The 23,172-nt window shown below is 36.9% G+C and overlaps 1 protein-coding gene across 2 annotated transcripts in view; it reads right to left on the bottom strand.

The window, feature by feature from the left end:
• The window catches only part of pvrl2l (PVR cell adhesion molecule related 2 like), a 330,379-nt gene that overhangs the window by 188,539 nt on the left and 118,668 nt on the right, over positions 1–23,172 (bottom strand). For both annotated transcript variants that reach the window (XM_049476204.1, XM_049476205.1), the window contains exons 2-3: positions 9,756–9,865; positions 252–495 (exon numbers count right to left, since the gene is read on the bottom strand). In XM_049476204.1, coding sequence (XP_049332161.1) covers positions 252–495; positions 9,756–9,865 — 354 coding nt within the window. The remainder of the gene's footprint in view (positions 1–251; positions 496–9,755; positions 9,866–23,172) is intronic.

Genomic DNA, 23,172 nt, shown 5'->3' with positions numbered 1-23,172 from the left:
ATGGAACAAAATGACAGTTAACCAATGTGTGTTTTATTAGTAACAGTACATGGCATGTGCATAGTGGGAAAAACCTCAAAGTGCTCTAAGTTTTGTTTGGTTTAATTAAAGAACTATTTTACGACACAACAGCTTGAATCTGCCACAGTAAAAGATGTGATCCACAAACAATGATATGCACATGGTTCAGTTGTTTATTTAATTGTCTAAGTGTCTCAGTAATGTAATGTACAGTAAAGTGAGCAGCTTACCGAGCATGATGAGTGTGGTGGTTCCCTGCTCGTTTCCACTAGGGTAGGTTGCATACTCGCAGGTGTACCTGCCGGCATCGGACATCTTCACATTGTTAATTCTGATGGAGGGATACTCCAGAGAGGGCTGGGTGAATTGGACACGCCCTCTGAAGGCTGACGTGGGGAAACTCTCACCGTACACGGGGTGGAAAACTGCTATGTTCTCCCTTTGGCCCTCCGTTGCTTCAAAGATCCATGAAACCTGAAAGTGGAAAAAACTATTCAGAAGGAGTGCAAATGGGACCAAATTCCCAAAAGTGTTTTAGTGTACTGTAAGTGTATACACTTTATTGGAAAAGCTTAACAGTTTATTTGGAATCTTCATGTTATTATTATTATTATTATTATTGTATTCATTTTTTTTTAACGCTACTCCTCCAACAGTTTTCGATGTGGAAAACCCAGAATTTGCAGGGTGGTGGGAAATATAATGCAAGCATTTGCTAGTATTGACCCACGCCCTTGACTGGGCAGAGAAGAAGAAAAGAGGGGGAGCGAACTCAGAGTATTGGGGTGGAGTTCAGAGCAGCTTAGCTGTAAAGCGTGAAGCCGAAGCCCCCCCTCACACGAAGAGAAACATGAGGAAAAGAATAGATTAAAGAAGGAGGAAGATGGGGAGGAGGTGGGTGCGAGGTTGTTCAACGAGCAGGTAGAAAGGAAGTGACGGTTTAAATAGGGAAGGAAGTGGGAGGAGTGAGGGCGTGGATCAACTCCCAAAGCTTAGCTATAATACATAGCTCTACATTATGTTGCTTGTGCTTTTTGGAGCAATACGTAGAACAGGTTTTTGTAAAACGGTGTTTGGTAGTTTTTAGGGCCACTTTTGAGAGGGGAGGGAGATTTCCGTAAATTTTTGTGAATGTCCCCAAATTTCCATAAATGTTTGGGAATCCCTCCTAAAGGAACATGGGCATTTCCGTAAATATTGGCAAATGTACAGGAATTTCTGCAAATGTCCAGGAATCACTCCTGAAGGAACACGGGCATTTCCGGAAATGTCCAGAAATTTCCGTAAATGTTTGGGAATCCCTACTGGAGGAACACAGGGATTTCCTGGAAATTTTCCTAAATGTCCTGAAATTTCTACGAATTTCCGGAATTTCCCCTAAGGGAACACGGGCATTTTCGGAAAATTTTCATAAATGTCCAGAAATTTCTGTGATTTTGTGTTTGAGAATTCCTCCTGGAGGAAAACTAAATTAGTTCACGCACTTTCCCCCAAGTTTCTATATACAGTATAATGCCTGATTCAGTTTGGATTTTTATTTTTAATCACCATTAATTAAACAGTTAATTTGTTAATTGTATGTTTTGTTGTGTCACATTATCTAAACATTTTTTTTTTTACTTTTCCTAGCAACCATATTTTAAAGAAGTTACAAAATTATGCTGATATAAAAATAATAGAGATTAGTTTTACTCTATGGATGCAGGTTAATTTCCCAACATCACCTGCATCATCATGTGATCATTACCACATCAGCCAATCAGATAAGACTTTCAGGGAAAAACAAGAAGTAACACCAAACAAACAGACACACAAATAAGTTTCTAATGAGCAAGACTTGATGTCAATAAGCTGTACAGAGGCAGTTTAGTCCAAGTGTAAAGCTTCTTTTAAAATGATAGAATATTTGCATGTAAATTTTAGTCACATATTATGGTTTTCCTCATGTTTTAGTACTGCTTTAGTTTCAATGAAAAACTCCTCTGTGGCATGCTGTAACACGGTGTGGAACTGAAAAATGCTCAGAGTCCTTGAGCGCTGCACAGCATGATGCTGCACGTCCAACGTGAGACAGTCATTAGGGTACACAGTGTAAAAATATTTTACCTTGCAGAGATTGAAATCTCGTGCCTTAAAATTACCATAGAACACCTAGAAAAAAGACCAGGATCCTAAAACAATGTTTTTAGGGTAAATTTAAACTGGCTAGGGCCTCTTTTTCCCCTCTATTCTTTAAGGTATTGGAATCACTCTTGTTCATTTTGACATGGCTGAATTGTTACATTCTCATCCTGTTCTGTGTCTCTTCTGTCTGTCTGTTTGTTTCCTGCCCTGCTGTCTGTTTATTTACCTTCTCCTGCACATGGCCTGGGTGTTCCTCCTGCGTCTCAGCCTTAAGTGTTTTCACCTGTGTTCATTTGTAACTCTGCCTCCTTGTTACCTGTCCTCAGGTGTTTTCTGTTCACTTCCGTATTTATAGCACCATTGTTTCTGTCGGTTCTTGTACGTCGTCATGTCAGATAGGCTGTAGGTTTTCAGTCTTAGTGAATTCAGTGTTTCTCCCAGTTACTGTTTATTTATCCGGTATTGTGTTTATTTTGGTTGCTAAGGTGTTGCTATGGTAACATGTTGGTTGTTATGTTGTTTCTAAGAGGTTGCTAAAGTGTTTCTATGGTATTTACAGTGGGTGCTATGTTGTCTGGTTTTTAGTGGTTGTTAGGTTGCTGCTATGGTGTTGTTATGGTGCCCACGATGATTGCTAAGGTGTTGCTAAGTGGGTGCTAAGGTGTTGCTATGGTATCCGTGGTGGTTGCTAAGGTGTTGGTATGTATCTGTGATTGTTACTATGTTGTTTATTTGGTTGTTTATTTATCCAGTTTTGTGTTTATTTTGGTTCATTTCTATTATTAAATTACTTGCATTAAAACCATTAAAAACAATTAAATCCAGGAGTGGTATAAAGTTATTCAAAAGCAGTGCATAAGACTGGTGGAGGAGAACCTGCCAAAATGCATGAAAACTGTGATTAAAAACCAGGATTATTCCACTAAATATTGATTTCTGAATTCTTAAAACTTCATGAATATGAATTTGTTTTCTTTGCATTATTTGAGGTGTGAAAGCTCTGCATCTTGTTTGTTATTTCAGCCATTTCTCATTTTCTGCAAATAAATGCTTGTTAATAAATAAATTACAATATTTGTATTTGAAATTTGGGAGAATTTGTCTGTAGTTTATAGAATAAAACAACAATGTTAATTTTACTCATATTTTACTCATGTTCATTTAACGCATACCTATAACCTCTCGAGACCCTGCATCCTAATATGAGGACATTTACATTTCTGCTTCTCTACAGCATGATGCTTAATTTTTCTCAAACAGTGACTGTTTGCCTCATAGGAAGGCACTGCCCCTACCACCTAGTGGTCACATGAATCACATTAAATGTAACTGATTAATCCCAGTCAAAAGTTTCTACAGCCAGTTCAGACAGAAACATGAGCCAGATAAACATTCTAATCCAATGTTATGTTTGAAACTAGTTTTAGTCCAATTTAGTTTAGTTTGCTGGTGAATAAGATAAAAAAGATAAAAAAGAAAAAGATGAAAAAGAAATGTTTCGATTTTTAAATCTTAATCTGGTCTCGGTCTTGGTTTTTCCCAATCTCTGTCTTGACTACAACACTGATGCTAGTCATTTTACCATGAAAAACTATCTACCAATTTGGGGGTAGGTATAAACAATGATAATTCTGTGCATCATATAACCAGAACATTTAAGTCTAGTAGTATGTTGCCTGGGTGGGGGTCTATTTTGCTTGCCTTAAAACAGCCTGACTAAGACTGATTTGTTTAAACCAGAGACTGTAAAAAAGATGGACGCCGTGTCGCTGCTTCCATACATTTAATGAAAATGAAGCCAATGTCTTCCACGATGTTGGCGATCCTGAAACCCGAGTCTGCGCAGTAGAGACCAGAGGAGGGAGAAAGACTGTGGAGAGACAGCCTACTCATTTAAATAACCCCGCCCCTGAAGGCTGCCTCTACAGAGCTACAAACAGTCTATGGACTCACCCATACAGTCATTGGTGCCACCCTGGCTAGGTGTAACTCAGCCCTTTTACAATAACCATACCTTTTTGAATAGAGCTGAATAACGAATTCTGTGGGGATATAAAAATTTGACAATATAAGCAGAGGTTACACTAGCTATTACATTTAAATAATGGAGGTAGAATTACAGTATTTGGAAAAAAACGTGATTGAAAGTTGTCTGTTTTGCCATTGAAACCTATGGGGATGGGTGGGGTTACACAGCTTTCGGTAACACTTTACTTGGATGCTCCATTTGATGGCCTCTTTGATGCTTAACTAACATTCAACTAACATGTCTATTAAATGCAAATGAACTAAAAGGAGAAAGTAAATGATTCTCTATTGAATATAACCCAACATTCAACTCTAATCCAAACGCTTATCTTAATATTTTAGCATTGGGTTTAGGGTTACATTGTAAGCTTAGGTTAAGGTTAGGGTAAGGGTTAGGTGTAGGGTTCGATTTTATGGTTGATTAAGGGTTAAGGTTAGGGTTAGGTTCTATTTTGAACCATTTACATTCAACATAGGGTTAAGATCAATTTAATGGACATTCAATTCAGTGTTAGTTGAATGGCAGTTGAGCATCAACAAGGCCATAAAATGGACCATCCAAGTAAAGTGTTACCCAGCTTTCTGCAACCGAACAGCAGGGGGCGCCCTACCTGTTGTGGCTTCACTTTAGAGAGATGATGCTATGTCCAGCTATACACAGTCTATGGTATTAACAGATTCCATATTGTTCCAAGAAAGCATTCCCTATTCATTATTACATTCACCATTACACCATCATCACTAGCTAGATCAACATGTACTGTACTAGACTGGGCTACTCTTCTCCAGCCTTCAAATATTTAATTCTATACCAGCTGTAAAATCAGTCTCCTGTTCCTGCCTGACAGAAGTGAAACCTGCTGTGGGTTCTGCTGCTGTGTGATCTGAGGAGCTTTTCTGCTCTATTTTATAGAGTGGTTATCTGAGACACCATTGCTTTTCCACTGAAACCAATGAATGCTGTGCTGTTTTTCACATCTTAACCCTGGAAAATGTCCAGACAATCAGGTCTGGACTTCATCCAGAGCTGCTCTTTCACACATGTAGTGTACAGCTAGAGATGTGCTCTAACTACAGGAAATGTTATTTGTGGTTCAGGTAAGTGGTGATGTCTGTGTGGCAGGAGGTACAGCTCCACACACTGGTTCTGTGAATACGCCACAAAGATGACCTGACCCTGTTCACACGTACATTACATGACTTTGTTCTGGAGAATTTTTACTTTTGTCGGCAGCATAGTTTAAACTGCATTAAAACACTTTGTAAAAAAATATATATTTTTATTCACTCTGAAGGAACACATTATTACAAAAAGAGGAATGCTGACCTTCACTTTAAATCACTTTTTGTACATTTTATACAAATTTCTCTAATGTAATCATGGGTACTTTTACCAAGAAAAGTGCCTTTTTCTGCATAGGCTCCCACCGTTGGCTATGGTGGTAGTTTTGCTGTTGCTAAGTGGTTGCTATGGGGTTGATGTGTGGTTGCTATGGTGTTGATATGGTATTCATGTTGGTTGTCATGTTGTTTCTAAGAGGTTGCTAGGTGGTTGCTAAGGTGTTGCTATGGTATCCGTGGTGGGTGCTACATTGTTTCTAAGTGGTTGCTAGTTGGTGGCTATGGTGTTGCTATTGTGTCAGTGGTGGTTGCTAAGGTGTTGATATGGTATTCATGTTGGTTGTCATGTTGTTTCTAAGAGGTTGCTAGGTGGTTGCTAAGGTGTTGCTATGGTATCCGTGGTGGTTTCTAGGTGGTTGCTATGTTGTTTCTTCCTCTTGATTATATTCCAGAGGTTTTTCTTTTTGGCAAAATCAAAGAAACTTGTTTTAAGTGGTCTCTTATTTTTTTTCCAGAGCTGTATGTGGGAGAATATGTAACAATTTTTTTTTTGATGTTTATAATATTTGTATATTCTTACATTCTTGTTGTAAACTTACAAAAAAACAGCTTAGATGTTAAATTTATATTAATCATGATGACACAGTGGTCCTGGAGACCAGTGCTCCTCCTACCCTGCATATTTTGCGTGCTCCCTAAAACCTGATTCGATTGATCTGCTTGTTGCAAAAGTCAAATTCTATATTTAAGTTTGCTAGCTATATCCACAGGGATATTATAAAAATAAATGTTCATGACATGTAGGGATATTGTTTTGAAAATGTCGTTTTTCAGGCATTTCCTTTATTTATTTGGCCTTTTTTTTAATATCAAGCTTTTTATATGTGTCCAAGAATCCCCTGTCCACCCTGGATAACCCCGCCCCTTTAAGAAAGTAACATTTCACATCAGTGACATCACAACCTTCATACTTTTATACATATGTTTCCTTTTCAAGGGACTGAAGAAACCTGCTGCATGCTCAGCAATTTATAATATCACAGCATTCACAGAAACATCCAAATGTATCTTTGTCTATGTAAAAGAACAAGGTTACCATGATTATCACCATAATTCAAAATGTTGCTTCTCTAGGTCAACCACATTTTCATCAAATGCCATTTTCCCTAAAATTGTCCACCCTGTTTGTAAGGGCTCACCCAGAAAGGGAATCAAACTTAGGTTATTAGATCAAAACCACCTTACTGGGTGAGCTACCTAGTAAAGGCAGTTAATAGGACCCAAGGGCAGTGTAGACAAGACTGAGAGCAGATTAAGTTGGAAATAAAAAATAAACCAAAGTTTATTTGGTAGAGGAGTGCTCTACCACTCTTTTAGCCAAAACAGCTGTGGTGAGAAATGGTAGGGATTGTTTTAGAGGTGGTGGGTCCAAAAAGGAGGTAGAAAACCAAAGAACAACCTGCACCCAATGTGGGGGTTTTGGCGGGAAAAAGAGAACAAAGGATGCCAGGAGGAGGCTGGCTTTCCCAGGGACAGGGAAAAATAGTTAAACAAAACAAAATGGCTCCTCCAACAAAAGGAAAACTGAAAAACTGAGATAGGGGAAAATAAAGGAGAAAAGGAAGGCACAGCCTTCCTTTTACAGATAAATTATTTATTTATTTATTGCTCTTTTACTCTCTCTTTGTTGAGAGGAAGGGAAAAGGAGGGAAAGAAAGAAATTATGTCTCAGGGACTCGAAAGTATAAGGGAATAGTAGCCACTTGGCCACTCACACACACTCTCACACACACAAAGACACAGCAACTGCTGGTCTGTGTTCCTCACTCTTTTAAAACCAACCCACAGGTGTTCCTGATTAGGCCTGATTGCTACCTGAGGCTGCCCGTTGCCCCCCTCTGGTGGTCGGAGGGCGCCTAGCCCTTGAGCCAGCCCTTACACTGTTATGCAGCTTGCAAATTACAGGGTAATTACAGGGCAAATTACAGAAAAATCCTATCTAATTTCAAGGCAATAAATCTTAGTCTTATATTATTTGTCTTATTAAGCACTGTAGTGTACGATTATTTAGCTTATTTTTGAAATACTTGTCTTAATTAGTCTCACTTAAAATTTTCAACTAATTTTAAGCAATTTAAACTCAGCAAAAAAAAAGGCTTCTTTTGTCCAAATTTAACCCAAAAATCTGGAATGCTTCACTCAATTTGGGATTTTGCGATTGCTTATTTTAAAAGAATCCTAAAAAAAAAAATTAGCAAATACATCTCAATTTACATACATTTTGTCTAGCTTTTGCAAATGGATTTTTAGCAGTGTATAACCTGAATTAGGCTGGGAAATTTTTATTTCTGTGTTGTCACAAAAATGATTAAGACGCTAAGACTAGTTTAAATCCTTAAAAAGTTATGAACATTTCATTAAAAGTCATAATATTCTGATAATGACCCAATTAAAGACATGGCAAGATAAAGTCTGATAAGAATATCTGCATTTACACATACAGCTCCTTTAGGTAATAACTGGAAAAGCTATCAGTAGTCTTGACGTACGGACATTACAATATCAACTTTCAGCACTTGGTTTGGCTGCATTTATTTTTTTTTCAGGTTAAGAAGTAGTTTGCTGTGTGTGTGTGTGTGTGTGTGTGTGTGTGTGTGTGTTCACTGAGGACTTCTACCTTAAGGCGTTTTTTAGAGTTCACCGCTGTACGCTAAGCCTCATTCGTAACAGAGCAGTGTGAAAAGAGTTTTGTGGCGCTCATATCAACGCTTCTGTCTCGATTGTTGAACTTGGTTCTTTTCTCTTTCTCTGTCTGTATGTCTCTCTCTCTCCCTTTCTCTCTGTTTCTTTCTCTCTTCCTCTCTCTCTCTGTTTTTTTTCTCGCTTGCTCACTCATACGCTCTGTCTGTCTCTCTCTCTCCCTTTCTCTCTGTTTCTCTCTCTCTCTGCCTTTCTCTCTGTCTCTCTCTTTCTCTCTCTTGCTCGCTCGCTCGCTCTCATTTGTGCTGTCTCTTGCTCTCTCTCGCTCACTCGTGGGGTCTCTCTCTGTCTCTCTCTCGCTTGCTCACTCATGCTTTCTGTTTCTCTCTCTTTTGCTCACTCGCGCTCTCTTTCTCTGTCTGTCTGTCTCTCTCTCCCTTTCTCAGTGTTTCTCTCTTTTGTTCACTCGCACACTTTTTTTCTGTCTGTCTTTCTCTCTTTCTCCCTCTCTCTCTGTTTCTCTCTCTTTTGCTCCCTTACGCTCTCTTCCTCTGTCTGTCTCTCTCTTTCTGTCTATTTCTCTCTCTCCCTGTTTCTCTTCTTTTGCTCACTTTCACTCTCTTTCTGTCTGTCTCACTCTCTCCCTTTCACTCTGTTTCTCTCTCTTTTGCTCACTCACGCTCTTTTCCTCTGTCTGTCTGTCTGTCTCACTCTCTCCCTCTCTCTCTGTTTCTCTCCCTTTTGCTCACTCGCACTCTCTACCTGTTTGTCTGTGTCTCTCTCCCTTTCTCTCTGTGTCTCTCTCGCTTGCTTACTCAAACTCTCTTTCTCTGTCTGTCTGTCTCTTTCTCTCTCTCTCTCACACACTCTCTGTTTGTCTGTCTGTCACTCACTCTTTCTCTCTCTCTCAGATTTAAGTAATTGACACCACTAATAAAATTTAATTTTATATTGATATTTCTTAAAAAGTGAAATGCATCCAGTAATATGCTTAGGAAAAAAAAAGGTTTGTAGTTTAAGCAGTTAAAGTAATGCTGTTGGCAGCAGGAGAGAACCCTGGTTTCAGGCATTTAATAGAAGTTATATATGATTATAATGAAGATTCATTGTTATTATGAAGTTAATAAAGGTGAGGCTATACAGAATGCCCAGCCTCTTTATTTTTACACCAACCGTTACACCCCTACTGTACAGCTCTAGTTCCCTTGCATGTGTGAACGGGCGTATGTGTACTGTACATGTGTTCCTAATGAATAAATGCTCACAGAATGAACACATGCTTGCTGCATGTTGTCTAGAATTGCAGCTAATGGATGCGCTGCAAGTCTATTGACTGAGTGCATCGCTAATTTACTCACTGAGTCACTTTCTTCAACATGCAGACCAAATTACACACTGACTAAAGAACAAACTGACAGACTCCATTATTGACTGTCTGACTTTATCTCAGACCGACTCCGGCAGCACTTAAACACGGCCGCGTCACTTACTTAAGCACAAATCTTCATAGCTATTGACGTATAGAGCGGTGCTGTCAGTACCTGTGTGAGTTTAGTGCTTCCTGGATTGGCGAATTGGCAGCGCAGATCAACAGATTCATTTGGGTACGCCTCCACCTCGGGCAGCACCCGCACCCGCTGACTCCGAACCACTGCAGGGAGAGAAGAACAAACATCACACATCAAATTTACAGCAAATCAGAACCACACTGCTCTTATATACACTTCATCTCTCTCGCTAATCACAGCCACACTGCCGGGCTTCAAGCAGCACAACGTTCCGCTGCTTCTTCTTCTTCTTCTTCTTCTTCTTCTTCAGTGACGGCTGAGCCAGCGAGAGACGCCTCAGACTCATTAAAATCTCATTAAGAAATCATAAGAGCACTTCTGCCTTATATTTGATAATTGAATATTGCCCATGGACAACAACAGCAGGACACAGTAAAAGATTTTACTTTGAAAATGTAATAAAAAAAAAGGACATAGAAAAGAACATAAAAAAAGAAGAAGAAAACACTACTCCTCTTAATGTGAGTGCTGATGATGTGTTTAATATTCACTGATGTTCACAGATATTAAAACAAGGCCAGTTTTTTTTTATCTCAAATACACTCAGATACAATAGAATCATCACTAACACATCACTAATAGAATCAAAGAGGAAACTCAATCCTGATCATTAGTTCTAGATCTAACCATAATTATGTAGATTCACATTCAGAATATATTCTTAACTCTTTTTTTTTAACGCTATGCCTGGAAATGAGTAATTACTAGTCTTAAGTAACAGTCATAAAGAATAAGAGTAAAATATAAAAATATATTAAATCCAGTTTGACTTTGACAAAAAAAAAAATAAAATGAAAGCTGCAGACACACAGAGAAACCAGCACACGAGGGGTTAGAACTTCTAACAGCATTCATGCAACCTAACAAACTCAAGGAACCCTAATTTGTATGTTTATACAGAAAATAATTATAGCCTCTAGCATTTTCTAATAGTTTGTTTTACAGTCAAGATGAAGGCGAGCTGTAATGGATGCTGTCCAATGGAAGCTCATTATGAAAAAAAAAACAAAAAAAAAAACAAGCTGCTAAACTGTGTTTTTGCAGTAATAGATTACCAATGGCAATGCAATTCTGGGCATGTGACTGCCACACATTTTTCAGCATATATTTCTGCCTTTTTCTCTTTCTTTCTTTCTTTCTTTCTTTCTTTTTTATTAAAATACTGCAGTATTCGAACTGCATCACTCGCAGTAGTTCCTATATTACCCGTTTACTGGGATTGAAAGCACACAGTAGCAGACGTCCCAAGTTTCCCGGAAGTTGCGGGAGTCTACTGCATATCAATAAGGACTCCCTGATGCCCACAAGTCAGTTAACCCTTTCAGCATATATTTCTGCCTTTTTCTCTTTTTCTTTCTTTCTTTCTTATTAAAATACTGCAATATTAGAACTGCACCACTCGCAGTAGTTCCTATGTTACCCGTTTACAGGGATTGAAACCACACAGTAGCAGACGTCCCAAGTCTCCCGGAAATTGCCGGAGTCTACTGCATATCGTCCCTGTCCAATGAAAAACACTTATCTCCAAAACAGCAACATTATAGAAGAGAGAAAAAACCTTTTTGTGGAAGCTTTTAATGGAAGTCAATGTAAAAAGAGTTTATTTCAGGTCATTTTGAAGTACTTATATTGGTCCGTTCATCAAGAAGATTTGGCACACATTAAGAGACAGTTTCTCTGTTCAAACTGTGTAGTAAACTAAAAATCGACAAAAATGGATATAAGTGTTTTTCATAGGACAGCGACGATATCAATAACGGCTCCCTGATGCCCACAAGTCAGTTAACCCTTTACTGGAATTGAAACCACACAGCAGCAGACGTCCCAAGTCTCCAGGAAGTCGCGGAAGTCTACCGAATATCAATAAAAGCTACCTGATGCCCACAAGTCAGATAAATCTCCCAGAATCAAACATGCACACGCAAACGACACAGACTTTTTTCCCCAATTGAATGTGTTAAAAAGAGGTAGAGGAAGAAATACATTTTTGTAACTTGGGATGTCTGCAGTAGACCGTTTTTTCTGACCAGTTTGCTGTAAGAAAAGCAAAAAGCATCTCACAAATCTTTGTTTTGTTTTTTTTTACTTTGTTCCTTCATTGAATAGAGTCTTCGATATAATGCCAATTACAGCATATCCACTAATTGGCAGTGTCATTAAAGGATGTTATTGTCTCAAAGCTGAGACAAAAAACTGGCATGTATTTGCATGACAAAGCTCTTCTGACATTTACTTTAATTAACACAGAATTTCACATATTCTGAACACTCCAAAACTTAGTTTTGTTGACAGCAGAAACATTGACTAAATTGTAACTTTATGTTACAGCGAAAGGTTCGTGTGACTGTTCAGTTGAGTTGCCCAGTTATTTGGATATATTTGGTTATATTGGATGTAGATTTCTGCACTAGACTGGATTGAAAAGGTTTTAGCTATTTAAATTGGCATGTTTTTAAAAACTGCTACTCCAGAATGTATTATATAAAGAGTAACACTCATTATATTATTTCTGACCTCATTTAAAAATAGTGTGCATTAAACAGCTATAGCTATCTATCTACAGCTATCTATAGACATTCCACACGTGTGTGTATATTTATATACAATACAAAATGTAGGTTTTATTTATTAAACTCTGCACTTACTATACAGGAAAAACTCAAGACACCACTTCAAAATGATCAGTTTCTCAGATTTTGCTTTAGATTTACAGGTACATATTTGAGTAAAAATAATGGGAAAAGATACAGTGCTTTCAGACCTCAAATAATGCAAAAAAAAATCATTTAGAAACAGCAATACTTATGTTTTAACTCAGAGTTCAGAAATCAGTATTTGGTCTCCACCAGTCTTACACACTGCTTTTGGATCACTTTATGCTACACACTCCTGGTGCAAAAATTCAAGCAGTTCAGCTTTGTTTCCTTTTTTCCTTCCTTTGTCTTCCTCTTGATTATATTCCAGGTTTTCAATGGAGTTCTTGTTTTCTTTTTTTTGTTTGTTTGACCATTTCTCATTTTCTGCAAATACATGCTTTTAATGAAAAAGGGTTTTACTTGGAATTTGAAAGAAATGTCAGTAGTTTTTAGAATAAAAAAATCATGTTTATTTTACTCAAACATATACCTGTACAATGTCAAATCTGAGAAACTGATTCTTTTGTAGTGGTCTGTAGTTTTTTCCTTAGCTGTAAAATATAACAATTTTAATAGAGCAGACAGAGTACAGTACCCGTCTAACACTTAGCCAGCGATTTTTATTAATGTTAGCAATGATACTGAACTCACCTCAACATTCTCTCTGCAGTAATTTAAATTTCAAATTGAATCAATATTCAATTTCACTAATAAATACCAATTATCTTGTTTGGAAATATTTATTTTTTAGTGTGACTGTTTGACTGTTAAAGGGTTAATCTATGAAGCCTTATTATCAGATACGCAGAACAAGCAGCACATCAGCAGGCCTGTAACAAGCAAAATGCTTAATACAACACATTTTTTTTTTCATGTCTATTTTTAGCTTTGTGCATCTATATTTAATGCCTATAGTCTAGAGCTTGGTGTTATTAATACAATTCAACACAGTATCCAGTAAAACACAGCAGCAAAATCACAAAATACATTTTAAGGAATTGTTTGAAAATGAATAGAAAAATGGATGGACCAGAAACAGCAGTAATAAATATAAAGGGTACCAATTTGAAATAAGACCACCATTATAAAGGGTTTATAAATGATTTACAATTAGTTTATTAATGGTTACTTATTAGGTTGTAAATGCCTTAAAAATCATTAATAATCAGTTATAACACATACCTAGAAAGGGCAATATATAGACGGATGTGGGTTCACTTTTTGGCAAACAACAGGTCATTGTTGCCCTTTCTACGTATGTGTAATAACTGATTATTAATGATTTTTACAACCTAATTCATAACCATTAATAAACTAATTGTAAACCATTTATAAACCCTTTATAAAGGTAGTCTTGTTTAAAAGTGGTACCATATAATGTTTAGCACAACACCATCTAAAATAGATTCCCCCCAGTATTCAGACGCTGCAGCAAGTCTGCGTGACCTAAATGAAGACCTGGATCCAGAGTGAGTGGGAGATAAGTGTGGGGGCATAAATTTACTGGAAAGATTTGGATAACTACATTGACTGAAAGTGTTTATATAGCAGTGCTAGCGCTAAAGCTCCAGTGTAGAGCTGATGGGGAAAGCTATCATCAAATCATTAGCTTAGTATATCGATCTGAGGAGCAGAAAGAGAGAGAGAGAGAGAGAGAGAGAGAGAGAGAGAGAGAGAGAGAGAGAGAGGCAGTGAGGTGTGGAGGGTAAAGTAAACACTCCCTGCTCTGCCCTGACAGTTTCCATTCCCTGCTCCTGCAGTGAGAGGAGCCAGAGATCTCCCTCAGCTACTGGAGTCAAAGGCCATCAAACCGCACGAGGGCTACTGGAGGAGCACACTTAACACACTGACTCCATCACACACTGTCTCAGTCCTCACTTCAGCATGGGATTCTACACACACAAATACACACACACCACCTGCTGTTACAGAATTTAATAGACAAATTACATTGCAATAGATGGGTTAGATAGAATTACTGCATAAGGGACAGGGACACATATCTAAATCAGAAGAAAAAACAAATAAGGCAAATTATAGATAAAAAAAACAACATATTTTTTGCTGAGCCTTAGCTGTGAAGCCACACAATCAAAATATCATAACATCTTCTGTATTACACAAATTCATAATTCACCTGATTTCACTAATCAAGTTCATTTAGATTGGATTTATTATCAATTCATTAAGGGTTATATGTTAGCTTACATGAAGAATGAATCCAAAGCACTTTATTTTATTTATGTACAGTACCAGTAAAAGTGTGGGCACGCCTTCTCATTCAAAGATTTTTTTTACTTAATTTATTTTCTACATTGTAGATTAATATTAAATATATGAAAACAATAAGAGGACACATATGGAATTACATAGTAAACAGTAAAATAAATGTTTGTCCTCCACAATCCCCTGATCTAAACCTGATGAACTGAGATTGTGGTTGTGAGATTTGAGGTGGTTTGACATGAGCTGGAGCTTCATCTATTGTTCAGCACCTCCAGGAACTCCTGCCTGAGAAAACTATTCGAGGAGACTCTACCTCATAAAGACTGAGATTAAAATACCAAGAGTGTGCAGATCTGTCCTCAAAGATAAACATGAGTTCATTTTCCAGCAGGACATAATCATCAAAAATAAAATAAATAAACATTTCAAATAGATCACTTTATGTTTAATACATCTATATAATATATGAGTTTCACATTTTGATCTGAATTACAGAAATAAGGTAACTTTTCAATGATATTCTAATTTTTTTGAGATTCACTAGTAGCAATAGCAGTGGAGCGCTAAAGTTCAGCAAACTAGACCTACCTAGTTAACTATGTCTTAAGAAAGGGGGCAGTTAAGTTCAAATCGTTATGATTGTCAACTCCTTAATTTATCCTTATTTAGCAATGGGGAGCTAAAAAGCCAAGAAGGACGAACCACATCCAACAGGATTAACTGTGGACGCTGTAAGAGGAAGCTGTCTGAAAGGGATGTTCGGGTGCTAACCCGGATTGTATCCAAAAACCATAAAACCACGACTGCTCAAATCACGGCAGAATTCAATGTGCACCTCAACTCTCCTGTTTCCACCAGAACTGTCCGTCCGGACAATAAATTATTGTGGTCTAAAACCAGGTGTTTCAGTTTCATTGTCCAACCCCTGTATATATACACAGAGAGAGAGAGAGATGTTTTATATACGAGATACACATTTCTTTGGTTTCTTGTAGAGTATAAACCCATTGATAAAAAACACACAGTAAGAGAGCAGCAGGGAAAAGAGGGGGAAAAGTTGCATGTCCCTGCGCCGCAGCAGCACTCATCGCTGTAATGTGAAGGCCATATCAAGTGTGAGTCAGTCACTGAAGCAGAATTTCCCCCTAAGGAGCATAATGGCCTGTCAGACCAGCGCCATCGAGCAAGACATCAAGACAGCGAGCAGTTAAGCTCACTCTTCTTTCTCACTCTACTCTCTCTTTCCCGAGTCTTACCTAGGGGATGGCAATACGGCAAAAATATTGCATTAGACATTTTCATGATCTCACGCAATATATACCATATACTCTAATAAGCTGCTGAACTAAATCTGAACAAATCAATTCAACTAATTACAGTGAATTGAAACATGCAATTAGTGTCCTTTAAAAAAGGAATGTATAAACTCTATTTTATATTATGTTCTATATTTCTGTACTAGCTAAAACTAATCCACATCTCCTGACAGCAGTGCTGAGCTTCAGTCAGTATGTTCTACTTTGTCTATTTCCAGACTCTGGGTTGCCAGATTTGAAACACTGCATAACACAACTCCTTTCTAAACACACAAGTACTAGACATATGTGGAGTTGGTTATTTTTTGTTCTGAAACAGGTAAACATTGAGCTTTAGCTAGGATTAGCTAATCTTAGCCAGATAATTCATCTATTAAACACAGTCACTAGTAATTTTTTAGTAATTTTATCATTCAAGTGTTTGTTTTCATACTTCGTGGTCTAAGTGGGTTATCATGGCAGAGAGTATTTGAGATAAGGTAAAGTTGAGGTAAGGTAAAGTCATCCAGACTAGTACTGGCTAACGCAGTCATGCTACAACATGATAATCTTAACTGGGCCAAAGTTGTTTTCTGCTGACTTCAGCAACCAGCACAACAGAAATATTATACACAATAAAAAAGTAATGTATAAACTCTATTTTATATTATAGTTATATTTCTGTACTGACTAAAAACTAATCAACATCTCTTGACAGCACTGCTGAGCTTCAGCCAGTATGTTCTACTTTGAATTGTCCATTATGGAGCGGAAATGAAAGATGTCCCCACTTCTATTTCCAGACTCTGGGTTGCCAGATATGGAGCACAAAGCCAGGCTGCACAAGGACTGCATAACTCAGCTCCTTTCTAAAGACCCAAGTCCTTAACTAAAAATGTGCCAAGCTGGTTATTTTTTGTTCTAAAACAGGCAAACATTGAGCTTTAGCTAGGGTTAGCTAATCTTAGCCAGGTAATTCACAATCACTACTAGAAATTAGCATTTTTTGTAATTGTATCATTAAATGTTTGTTTTTATACTGGGTGGTCTGAGTGCAGCTGGGGTATCAAGGCAGTGAGTATTTGAGATAAGGTAAAGTTGAGGTAAAGTAAAGTGATCCAGACTAGTGCTGGCTAACGCAAACATGCCACAACATGCTAATCTTAACTGAGCCAAACCTGTTTACTGCTGACTTATATAAATATATACAGCAGAAACTAAAAAACTGACTATATATTGACTTTGTTTATTTTAGAAACTTGATTATATGTTGCCATTGCAAAGTTTTTTTTCAGGTACCACTTTTAAATAAGGCTCCTTTACAAATAAATAGTTTATAAATGTGTTTACTAATGGTTACAAATTAAGTTGTAAATACTTAAAAAACATTAATAAGCACTTACAACACACAGGCTGTCAAAGACTGAAAATAACTGTTTTAACCTTTTTAAGTCAGTTTATTCATTTAAAATATTATTATATTAAATGAATAAAGTTATTAACAGAAATGTTAGTTATGACTGATGGAAACAAATTAGAAAGATCTGAATATCTGAAGTTTAACAGTATAAATGAATGTGGTACTTTGTTCTATTGGGTTAATAACCTAATTAATAATCATTAATAAAATGCTTTTTAAACAATTTTTATATTTATAACAATTTATAACTATTTTTATAAAGAAGCTTTATTTTTAAGTATTTTTTCAACTAATTTTAGGCTTGTTCCTGTGAGTTAAGGGTACTCAACCTGGCAAACCATATGAGCTTCATGAACTATTGTAGCCTGTTTTTTTTTTTACGTCTGTTGTATTTTAGTACATATTGTTGCTTTAATCACTGGCAACATTTAAAATACACGTTTATCACAATAAGAACAAAATGTCCTCACACTGTTCACCTCTAGTCCTAGGCCACCTCAAATCATTGGGCCCTTTCTTACAGACTGCGCAAAGCACATCACAATGCTCATTGCTTCCTTACACCCAGCAAACAGTCTATTTTCACACCTTTTGCCTGCACTGTGAAAAATTGTGAATTTTTGAACAATAGCAACAGAATACAAAATAAATAAATATTGCTGTTTCTGTAAATGACCTGCTCGCACACCTTAACAATGTGGAGTCAGTTTCCTCTGCTGAGACATGTAGAAGCGCTGCACTTTTAAAATAGCAATCTGCCAAAGTCAGAGCACACCTGGCTCTTAAAAGGAATGAGATGGCAAATGACACACTACTTGGTTTATTTCACGTTACGCCCAAAACACCCATGAGTAATTAAGAGAATTTGTACATGTCTTCTCTCAGTTTTGAGCCGCGCAAGGTGTACTTTTCTCGCCGTTACGATAGCAAACATACACGGAATTGCTCTAAAAAAGCTGCACTGTGCACGGATGAGTTTTCTCATCGCAAAAACAGGGCCCCCTCTCTCATTGTCTCATTATTCTCTCGTCTCACTCCCTGCACTTACTTTTTCTGATAAACATCTTACAAACAGTCACGAATAAGTCAAAGATAACTAACTGCATCCTCTTTTTCCAGGCCATTAGCGTTATTTATAGTGGACAATCAGGGACACTTCTCTGTCTGTCAGGGGAAGTGAAAATGAAAGACTCTTTTAAATTCATAAACACTGCTCTAGACTTGGTGCTGGTTCTCCAGCAGCTCTTCAGCTATATGCATTTATTCATTAAAATACAGCACTTCACAAAACACTGAAGTGTGTCTGTACACAGCTGATGTGATTTACGTGTGGGCGTCAAAAAGGCGCAGATGCGCGAGTGTGATGACTAAGTTTGTTTAAATAAAACAAAACAGCATTATAGAATAAAAGCAGCACAGTCACGACTCGTGTTACGCTCGCGTTTAAGTGGAGAGTCTCACGGCGTCTTTAGGCCAGAGGTTCAAACATTTCGCAACATTTCCTTCCCCCTTTACAACAACAAACGACAAACAAATGATTGACAGTAGTGAAAGTAAGATGATAATAAATATTATATGTACGTTCACTCACTTAATGTAATGGTTTGGTCTGCACTGAGGCACAAATATTTTCCAGCTCCAGTGTAAATAAATAATTAAAAGACCACTTTATAATGATCTATTTCTCTGATTTTTATATTTCTAGTTATATGCTTAAGCTAAATGAACATTGCATTATATACCTCTCAAAAGGAAGATGGACCAAAATGGACAAGCCATTAAACAAAGATGATCTGCTTGATTTTTTGCACCAGCAGTAGCATAAGGTCACCCAAAAGCAGTGTGAAAGACTGGTGGAGAACATAGCAATATGCTTTGACCCACTCTGATTTTCTATAAAGAAATGCTCTAAATTACAATATGTTAAATTGGAATTTTAAAACAAATGTTGTCTGTAGTTTATAGAATAAAACAACAATGTTCACTTTACTCAAATATACACCAATAAATAGTAAAATCTGAGATACTGATCATTTTACTATTAATAGTATAGTATATATGCTTGAGTAAAAAGAGCATGGCTGTTTTATTCTATAAACTTCTGACATTTTAACATTTTAGGGTTATTCCACCTAATATTGATTTCTGAGTCCTTTCTGAGTTAACTCTATGAGTTAATATATATATATATATATATTAATATATAAATATATATATATATATATATATATATATATTTTTTTTTTTTTTTTTTGGGGGGGGGGGGGATTTGAATGAATTAAAACAATAAATCAGTAATAAAACAAAAGTGTTCAGTTTACTCAAATACTAAAATCAAAGAAACTGATCATTTTGAAGTGGCCTCTTGATTTTTTTTCTGTATAACTTAAAAGGGCTGATGAACTCAAAGTATTTATTTTCTCTTTTCCTTGTTTTTTCCACTGTTCAGATTTTTCTAAAATCTCTGATTTATAGTTACATAAATTATGGTTACATTCATTATTTTAGTTCTTTCTGCTAAAATCACTCATTTTTAAACAAAACCTGGACAAGCAAACTCACAACCTGCAGGAACCTGATTCAAATTGAGTCAAAAAGTCAGGCAGAATGAATCAATATATAAATGCTTTAGAGCCAAGTTCTACCATAAGACTCAAATGCAACTCTCATGTCTGGACCAATCACCAGCTTCCACCTCTATTAGACGTCTTTATTAGACTGGTTTTCTTTCCTCTTCAGTGCTAACAGACCTGACTGCCAACCAATCATCTCGTGCTACAGAGGGACAGTCATCTCCGAGGCATTTTATTATTTTTTTCATGTTTTCATTTTATTTTACAAACATAATAATAAATACAAACACAAATAAAACACATTTTAAAGAATATAAAGAATGTATTCCCCTCTAGGCCTGTTTGATGGCATTGATCTCTAGTCCTCTCCACTGGTAGCTGCTAGAGCAGGAGAGTGTTTCAGACTGCTTTTCTCATCTTCATCACTATGGAAAATTCAATATCTATGGTGCCACATTACAAAGCTATATTGTTATTCGATTTGTCTTCTTTTTTTTTTAGAGATATCGACTCTGTTCCAGATCCAGAATCTTGCATCTGATTGCGTGATGTGTGCTGGTATACAGGACTTTAATTGGCCGCATTGGTTTTTCATGTAGCGATGCATCTTTTATTTTATTTATTTTAATTCCTGTCCCTTTGGATTCCAAAAAACCTTGAAAAAACCTGAAGAAGCACTTGAGACGCCATCGCAACCACCTAGGATACCACAGCAACTGCCTAGTAACCACTAGCCCTGCTAGTGATCAATAAGCACACAGTGAGAATTCAAGTTTAACAGACAAACAGGCCAATTTGGTCTATAGCAACACCCTAGCAACCACTAGGCAACATCATGGCAAGTGTTTGACATACCATAGAAATCACTGAAATATCAATGCAATATTTTAAAATTTGATAAAATTGTATTTTTTTATCATTATCACATTGTCATTAAGACATTAAATAAGTCAGGACAACATTGTGAAGTTGCTTATGCTGCATACTGTGATCATGTGACATAACTAAGCTGAAGGTAGAGTGAGGTAGAGAGCCAAACCACTTCTTAGTCTGGGAAAAATAAGTGCAGCAAACAGCGTTATTGCACATTGTTTTTTTTTTTTTTTTAATATAAATTTTGTCATATTTTTTCACATTTCATATATATATATATATATATATATATATACATATATATATATATATATATATGTATATATATATATATATATATATATATATCTGTCTGGCTAGTGTCTGGATATGGATGGTTGCTAGGGGTGTAGGATTACATTACATTTGGCAGACGCTTTTGTCCAAAGCGACTTACAAAAATGATGTACATAGAGTATGAAATATGAAAAAAATCACTCTGCTCTTACTGGTGCAATGTACAATTAATGAAGATTGGCCACCAGGCTGCTCCAATTTAGCCTTGAAACCTCCCACACTAAAATGACAGGTGTTTCAGTTTCATTGTCCAACCCCCTGTATATTCAAGTCAAGTCAAGTCAAGTAGTTTTATTGTCAATACTGCATATGTACAGGACATACAGAGAATTGAAATTACGTTACTCTTCTTCCCAATTTTACAGCAAGTACAGATAATGGATATAATAAAGGAGAATGGGAGACACTATGTGTACAATACAGCAGGGACACAATAGACATACATGAGACAGAAACAAGGTGCAGTAGTTTGGGGGAGAAATAGATATATGAATATAAGTAAATAAGTAAAAATAGATATATAATTATAATATAAAAGAGTGGGAGACACTATATGTTCAATACAGCAAGACACAATAAACATACGTAAGACAATAGTGCAATATTGATGGTGATTGAGATGGAATGACAGTATAAATAGTATATAACAGTAGTGCAAATAGGGTATATGGTATATAGCTTAAGGCTGGTAAAGTGAATGAGTGCGTAAAGTACGTAAAGTTCACAGTTTTTGGGGAATGAAAGTGCGTATTTACAGTGCAAATTCATCGCATAAACTAGGTTTTTGGGCTACAGAGGGAGGAGAGGTGGAAAATTAAGAACAAGCTGTTTTTAGGAGTTTTCAGGGGAAACACGGCCATAAAGAATTTTTTATTATTTTACTCTCTGCATCAAGTGTGATAGAAGCTTGGGAAAATCTATAATATGTAGATCACTTGAATCTGGGCTGCAGGACTGAGAAGTACTGAGATATTGAAATATTCCAGTATTTCTAAAACCAAAAAAAGTATTTTGAACTAATCCGATATATGTTCCTTCAAATCTCGTCAGACAGACAGACCCTGACTGAGAAGGCACCGTCTTCCGAAAGATAAAAGATGGCATAGAAAAGCCCTGATTTTGATATCGCCAACAGACTCACGGCCTGCTGGGACTGGAAATGGAAGAGCGTCAAAACAACTGATATCTACAAGGTCTTCTTAACTATCGTCCAAGGGCGTCCTCAGACCGCAGATTCTTGCAGCACGCAGATACAAAACTGCACCGACCTAACCCCTCCCATACAGACATCTGATCTCAACAACATGACACCGCACATTTCTGAGGCATTTCTCGCGCACCTTCACCTCCAGCTCGCTCCTGCCATACAGGCGCGAAAGCTGCGAACGACGACAACGTTTTTTTTTCAAAGAGGAGCGAAAGTAATTAGCACAGGGGTGACTGACACAGCGGCATCCAGCTGTAGCCTCACAAAAAAAAAGTTCAGAAATGGACAGATTCCCTGTGCCGGGTGGAACTTATTTTTAGCACTTTCTGTATTTCTGAACCAGAAACCATATGTGATGCATGGTATTTAAATTAAGGAGATATTCCATTCTAATCAGATTCCAATTATGTTCACTTTAATCACATGTATTAAAATCCAGTACACATCTGATTCGCAACAATATGACCCTGTCTGTGCCAACACATTAGAATCCAGGAGGAAAAAAGAGTAAAAAAAAAAAAAGATAAAAAAAAAGCGATTTGAAGACTTAAGTGGTGAAAAGACAAGATCACAGGCCTCTAAACTATTTGGACTGATGTGTTTCTTCCAATAATATTAGAAGGCTCATCCTTGGCCAAACGTAGCTACAGACCGAGGCTGCAACACCAAAAGAAAATAAGAATCTATACGTGGCCAAATAACGTGTCCAGTGAGCTGGAGTGAATTCTAGGTGATAAGTTTTAGCTATCAGCCAGAACTCTTTCATAGCTCTTCAGATTCTGACAAAGATTAAAGTGAAACTTAATGTGAAGCGTTGCTCTGCC

The sequence above is a fragment of the Astyanax mexicanus genome, chromosome 3 (genome assembly GCF_023375975.1).
Source record: "Astyanax mexicanus isolate ESR-SI-001 chromosome 3, AstMex3_surface, whole genome shotgun sequence".
In the NCBI taxonomy this organism is placed as follows: Eukaryota; Metazoa; Chordata; class Actinopteri; order Characiformes; family Acestrorhamphidae; genus Astyanax; species Astyanax mexicanus.
The sequence above is the reverse complement of the archived record's forward strand: the minus strand, read 5'-3'. Positions and strand labels throughout refer to the sequence as shown.